This window comes from Cibotium barometz, chromosome 41 (assembly GCF_041138505.1).
Source record: "Cibotium barometz isolate CiBa-2024 chromosome 41, ASM4113850v1, whole genome shotgun sequence".
NCBI classification, from domain to species: domain Eukaryota; kingdom Viridiplantae; phylum Streptophyta; class Polypodiopsida; order Cyatheales; family Cibotiaceae; genus Cibotium; species Cibotium barometz.
In genome coordinates this window covers 36,891,236-36,897,777 of record NC_141086.1, presented here as the reverse complement: position 1 = coordinate 36,897,777, position 6,542 = coordinate 36,891,236, and the positions used below count along the sequence as shown (strand labels likewise).

Genomic DNA, 6,542 nt, shown 5'->3' with positions numbered 1-6,542 from the left:
CCATGCAAGAAGGCATTCTTTACATCCATCTAATGTAAAGACCAACCCTTTACTGTAGCCATAGAGCAATGACAGCTCTCATGGTTGCCATTCTCACAACCAGGCTAAATGTCTCCTAATAGTCAATGCCATAAGTCTGTGCATAGCCCTTGGAAACCAATCTCGCCTTATATCTGCTCACTAAACCATCTAGGTTATGCTTGACCTTATACACCCACTTACATCTAATTGCCTTATTTTCCTTAAGTAAAGGTACTAACTCTCATGTTGCATTTGCATCTAATGTTGCCATCTCTTCATTCATGGCATCTTCCCATTTTTTATATTCCAAGTGCCTGCTCAAAACAAGTGGGCTCCAACTCCTGTATGACTTTAACCATGGGAGCATAATTATGGGTAGTATATCCATCATATCTTAACCTGTCAAACAACATGGTATCTAACCCTCATAGACTTGCGTACACATGGGTCACTGCCAGGTGTCCTCAAAATAGCTCTGGTTCTTCTTACACTAGGAGTAACCATAGACAGAATGCCAAGGTCCTCATCAAGGCTTTTTTCACCCTCATAGACTTGCGTACACATGGGTCACTGCCAGGTGTCCTCAAAATAGCTCTGGTTCTTCTTACACTAGGAGTAACCATAGATAGAATGCCACGGTCCTCATCAAGGCTTTTTTCATAGCCACTAAAGTAACCATCCACATATGAGTGACATGCTGACAGATCAAGCACAAAAGGTTGATCTACCTTTTCCTTCCCTCTTGATGATACATATGTACCTACATCTGTCCTCAACATACCTGACCATGGACTAACACTGGATCCAGTGCTAGAGGACTCTCTAGGTCCACTAAGCACCTGTGATTACTGCTCTACACATGGTTTAGCATCAGCACTTCTTACATTTGTATCTTCTGTTGCCTTTATTGCTGGCGCATATCAACTACTCATCTCAAGTAATGTAGCCTTGATAATGTAAAGTAATTTATATGAATAAGCAATACCTATTCGTTTTCATAATAAATAAGCATACTTTTCATTCTATTTGTAGATTATAAAATATTTCTATTACCAACAATGACAACTCAAGGATCAGTATTAAACAAGCAAGGGGAATGCTCCAAACAAATTTGAAGCGAGTGGCCACCATATAAATACATTGTTACACGATACACGACTGTGTAACAATCATTCAAATGGGGGATGACAACATTTTTCCATCGTAGAATCTACCTAGTTCTTGAGAATTGAAAATCACTCTCATCAATGAAACTACTCATTCAAATGGGGAATATGTAAGCATCCACTTGTTCTTGAAAATTGAAAATCTCTCTCAAAATTCTAATAGGTGTGCTCTTTGATGAACAATGGAAATGAACCATTGACCAGTTTTTGTTTTGCTTCATGCTTGTTTTGCTTCATGCTTGGCCAACATCAATTGAGAGGTCAAAAGCACAATGCCTAGGCATTCTAGTGTAAGTAACAAATAGCAGCAGAACCTATTTGATGCTTTGATGCCTATTTGCAAAGTAAATGCCAAATTGAGCTCTGAGAGCCCAAGCGTCGAGTACGACGATGAGCGGAAGACATCCGGGTCGGTATCTCTCCCATCTTTTTATTCACAAATAGGCTAAACCAAGATCCTGTTTTTGAAGAACGATCGTACGTATTACTGTACTAGAGTGAGTGAGTGAGAGAGCGAGAGAGAGAGAGAGAGAGATCTAACGACCTAAAACGACGAATGGGATGTGGTTGTTCCCCTAAGAGCAGATCTACGTAAGTAAGGATTTGCCATTCCGAAGATGGCTGGTTTGGTTAAATGTCATACGATTGCAACCGTGTGCTTGCTCCTCTCAACAAACCCAAAGTTATGGAATAGCTTATGATGGAGGGCGCGCCCTCACGTTTACTTAGCTTACAAAGCATATCAATTGTGTCACTATGAGGGCCCTGCGTGGATCTTGCATGTTGTTGAAAATTATAGTAGAAGCATATCACTTCAAATTAATGCTTGCAACAACTGAGGTGTTAATTAAAATGTTGATTCTTGCTTGTTTGCTTAGCTTGCTGCAGTGCAACACCCCTATTAGACTACAATAGTCTAAATCATTCTCTGGTGTCTCTGTTATGTGAAACGATTGCTTCTTCATGCAGTATATAACTGTACAGGTGTCCATAAAAAAGTTATATACCTACCTAGGGTGGCTACCAGTAGTGTTGCATCTTGATTCTTCTTGGTTTTTTTTTTCATGTGCCATTTTATTGGCACTCTAGTACGTGTCAATTTTGTGGCCTAGAATCTGAAGTGCAAAGGGATGCTGCAGCCTTGATAAAGGAAGTACAGAAAGAAATCCATGGAGTTTATGATGCTTTCCATTCTTTTTGCAACTTCATTTAGTCAGAACAGGAGGACAACCATGCATAAATCCTTCCAAACTAACCCTGATTTTGAAGGTATCGAAGCACCGTTCAGTGAGGGATTTAGGTTAGATTAGGGCATGTTCTCATCTTAGATACATCCATATGCAACAACTGTGTAGCAAACCCACTGTTGGATTTAGGTTAGATTAGGGCATGCATTCTCATCTTAGATAGATCTATATGCAATAGCTGTGTAGCAAACCCACTGTTGGGTTGTAGAGGTCTTGGCATGAGTCTGAAGGAATGCAACTCCAATTAATCTCCTTGAGTTTATCATCAACCCTAGCACTCCCATAGCGAGCTAAACTGTTTAGCCTTTGTTCTACTCATTTGGAGGAACAGAGACATGGGCGTTGCTAGTCTCTTGCATCATGCTTGTGTAGTAATGAATAAGCAATATGGATTCATTGCATATTTAAAAACAACAAATTGCTTGTTTTGATGTTTGGTGTCTTGCTGTTAATCGTGATGTCTGCCTTTTGCTAATATAGGTCGTGCTAGTCATTTTCTAGCCTAAGGCAAGCCGAATTATGCATTTTCTAGCTTGTCTGGACAGTGCTAAACAGTAAACAATTTTTTAATTCATCCCTTCGACGTGCTGCCAACTATTTCTCCCAACAATTTTGGCAATCAACATTGAGTAGGACAGTACTCGAGTGTTAAGGTACTGAGCGCCAAGTAGTCACGAACCATATGATAATGAACAGCAATGTGCCTGGACTTCGAGTGGAAGACCGGGTTCCATGCAAGAGCCATGGCACTCTAACTTTCGGAGTAGATGATGGTAGGCATCGGAGGAGGGGCATGAAGATGATCAAGCAACTGATGAAGCCACAAAAGCTCTGACTGTTTCAAAGTAAGTACGATACTCGGTTTCTGTTGAAGAACTGGCAACTCTAGGCTGCTTCTTCGTTTGCCAAGAAATGAGTCCGGTACCAATATGTAACAATAGCCTATAGTAGACCTCCGGGTATCTGAATCACCTGCGAGAGCCATATGAAATCCCATGTGTCGAGGTGTCCTGTATATATCTGAGAACAGAACAACAGCCTGCCAATGAGAAGTATGTGGTGCTGAAAGAAACTGACTTAGGATACTAATGCTTTAAGCAAGATCAAGCCTAGTAATGGTGAGATGAATAAGCGAGCCGACAAGCTCTCTGTACTGAGTAGGATCATGATAGGGTGGAGAGCCATTGTTTTTACTCAACTTCTGATTTGGGTCCATAGGGCAAGATAAAGAGCGACAATCCTTCATACCAAACCTCTCTAAAATCTAAGAAGCATACTTTTGTTGAGAGAGAAATATCCCCTGTGTAACGGGAGGCGGAAACGCGTGTATTGGAATCGAATAAATGTGAACAAGATTCTGAGCACTTAACACTTGAGCATTACAACCACAAAGCTGAAAATGACAATACACCACATAAAGGGGCCGATGATAGGCTGACCCCCCCCCTTTAGGTTATATTACCAAAAGAGTCTGCAAGTACAAGTTTACGGGTGCCTGGGGATTCACCACCAGCCTGCACCTGATTCTTCCAAATACATCATGAATGAATACATTTCAAACAAGAGAATTTGTAGGTACATCCGCCCTACACACAGGTACATCCGCCCTGCACAAGCCTCTTCACAGGTACATCCGCCCTGCACAAGAGTATCACAATCCTCACAGGTACTCCGCCCTGCACAAGATGTAAATGGATCTTTAGGCCCTGTTTCCACGCGAGAAACTGATCCAGAAACCTGTGTTCTCCGCGAGCAAGTGTCCCCAATGCTTGCCCTAAGCACCTGTTACACCAGGAATCCTTGAGACACATCCATGCTCACATATTCCATTGCTGTCCGGCCTGTTTTGTGCAATAACCAGTCCAAAACAGCAACTTTCTATCGCGAGAATTCCACCTGTAAAGGGTCCTACAGCCCTGTGGAGGTCCCTAGAGCTGTCCTGTATTGTCCAAGTTGATTTTGGACACCTGTAACCAGCCCAAAACTCGCAATAACCAGAAATTGCAGGTCTGAAATTTACCAACCAGTCCTTTAGAAGAGTGTGGGGATCGTTGTCCAAGCTTGTGTGAGTCCGAGAAGCAAGCAACCAGCCCTGTAGCAACTCCCAAAGCTCCAACCAGCTCTCCAATGTGTTGAATAATGAATAAAACAGCCCAAAAGGCCTCTTGAAGGAGGCGCTTTTCTCCAGTGCCACCTAAGGGGCTTGGTGGGTACACATACAGGCTGACAAGTGTCCCCATAAGGTGTCCAGGTAGGTGTCCAGCCCATAGTGCTCCATTTGTCCTGTTTGTATAAGTTTAGGTCCAACCAAATGGGAAATGGCCATAAGCTGTCCGGACTTCATTAATTTTGGTCCAACCAAATGCGAACGCATTATAAGTTGTCCGGCCACTTATTAATGAGTGTGGACCTGCAAACCAATAAACTTTAGTAGTAAATGAAATAAGCTGTAAAGTGAGTGTGGACGCACTTACCACCTGCAAAACCCATAAGCCCACAGTTTTAGGCCCAAACAGGAGTGCACACACGTGTCCACAAGGTGCTCGGGCGTCCCCGGTCCCTCGGACTTCACAAGCCAAAATAACAAGCATTGTCAAGGCAGCAAGACAATGTCACACTAAGTAAAATAAAGTTATGGCATGCATCATTTATGCATTGTGCACATGTAAACTTGGAGAACCACCTATCATCATTCTTGTACTTGGAAATATTCCGCCTGCCATCATAACACACCATGTGTGCATGGCCGGAATCCACACGGGCACCGCCCGAAAGTCCACAAATGTCCTGCCATGTCCTTGGACTCATATGCATCCACTCATATGATCCATACACATGCCCAGGTATAATACATACATGCATCCGCATGTTTCTAGGCCTGACACGCATCCGCATGTCCCTAGAATATAGGGATTTGTGACATCCCCCCGGCTTCTAATCAGTTGACCGCAACTGAAAAGCCTCCAGATAGGCCTTCAAAAGATCTGGGTAATCCTCGAAGTAGGCCTCATCCATCCATTTCGCATCCAAAGCTGAATAATTCTTGAACTTCACAAGGTACCTACGAACAAGTTTGCCTCCCGCAAGCTTTCGTTTCTTGTGAAAAACAATCTGTTCAGGTTGAAGAATCTCTTCCAGCTCATCCACCTCGGGTGGGTCTTCCAAAACGGGCTCAAACGGTATTGGTCCCACACCTCAATAGGCTCACATGAAAAGCATTATGCATGTTCCAATGATCTGGGAGTACAAGCCGAAATGCAACATCATTGATCTTCTCCAAGATCTGAAAAGGTCCATAGTACCTGTTGGAAAGCTTAGGGTACTTTCCTTCTTTCCCTGGCCTCTTCCGAAGGCGTGCCTTTTCAAATTTCAGCAAGACCCAATCACCTTGTTTGAATTGTACATCCCTTCTATGCTTATCAGCTGCCTTTTTATTCTTGGTTTGAGACCTCTCTATGGCTGTTCGTACCTGTGCAAATGCAGTATCCAAGTCTCTGACGTACTCATCTGCTGCAAAAATCTCATCCTTTGTACGAAGGATGGGTGGTAGTACCACCTTGCCATAGATAATCTCAAAGGGCGCCTTGCCTGTAGAAGTATGTACCGTGTTGTTGTAGGCAAACTCCACAAGTGGTAAATACTTCTCCCAATCCGATTTGCGGTCGGATACATAAGATTTCAGCAAGTCGAGGACGGCTGAATTTGCTATTTCACTTTGCCCATCTGTCTGTGGATGGTAAGCTGATGAGAAGTTCAGCTTTGTACCCATATTGTCAAACAATGCGCGCCAAAATAAGCTTGTGGTTCTAGGATCTCTATCTCCCACAATAGATTTAGGCATGCCATGGTGTTTGAATATCTGTGCCAAAAACATCCTAGCCATATGATCTGGCTTTATTGTCTTGCGCACGGGAATGAAATGTGCCTGCTTGCTAAACCTGTCAATAATGGTCCAAATAGCATCATTTCCCTGCGGCGTCCTTGGCAAATCCATAATGAAATCCATAGCAATGCTTTCCCATGGTTCATTTGGTATAGGCAAAGGTTGAAGCAATCCAGGTGCTTTATGTTGGTCAAACTTGACCTTTTGACATACCATACATTCACG

At 43.0% G+C, this 6,542-nt stretch overlaps 1 protein-coding gene across 1 annotated transcript in view; it reads left to right on the top strand.

Annotated features, from left to right (window-relative positions):
• Nucleotides 1-1,370: 1,370 nt before the first annotated feature.
• Nucleotides 1,371-6,542, top strand: part of LOC147614925 (uncharacterized) — a 41,700-nt gene continuing 36,528 nt past the window's right edge. The window contains exon 1 of the mRNA XM_086780240.1: nucleotides 1,371-1,596. Coding sequence (XP_086636366.1) covers nucleotides 1,578-1,596 — 19 coding nt within the window. The 5' untranslated portion in view covers nucleotides 1,371-1,577. The remainder of the gene's footprint in view (nucleotides 1,597-6,542) is intronic.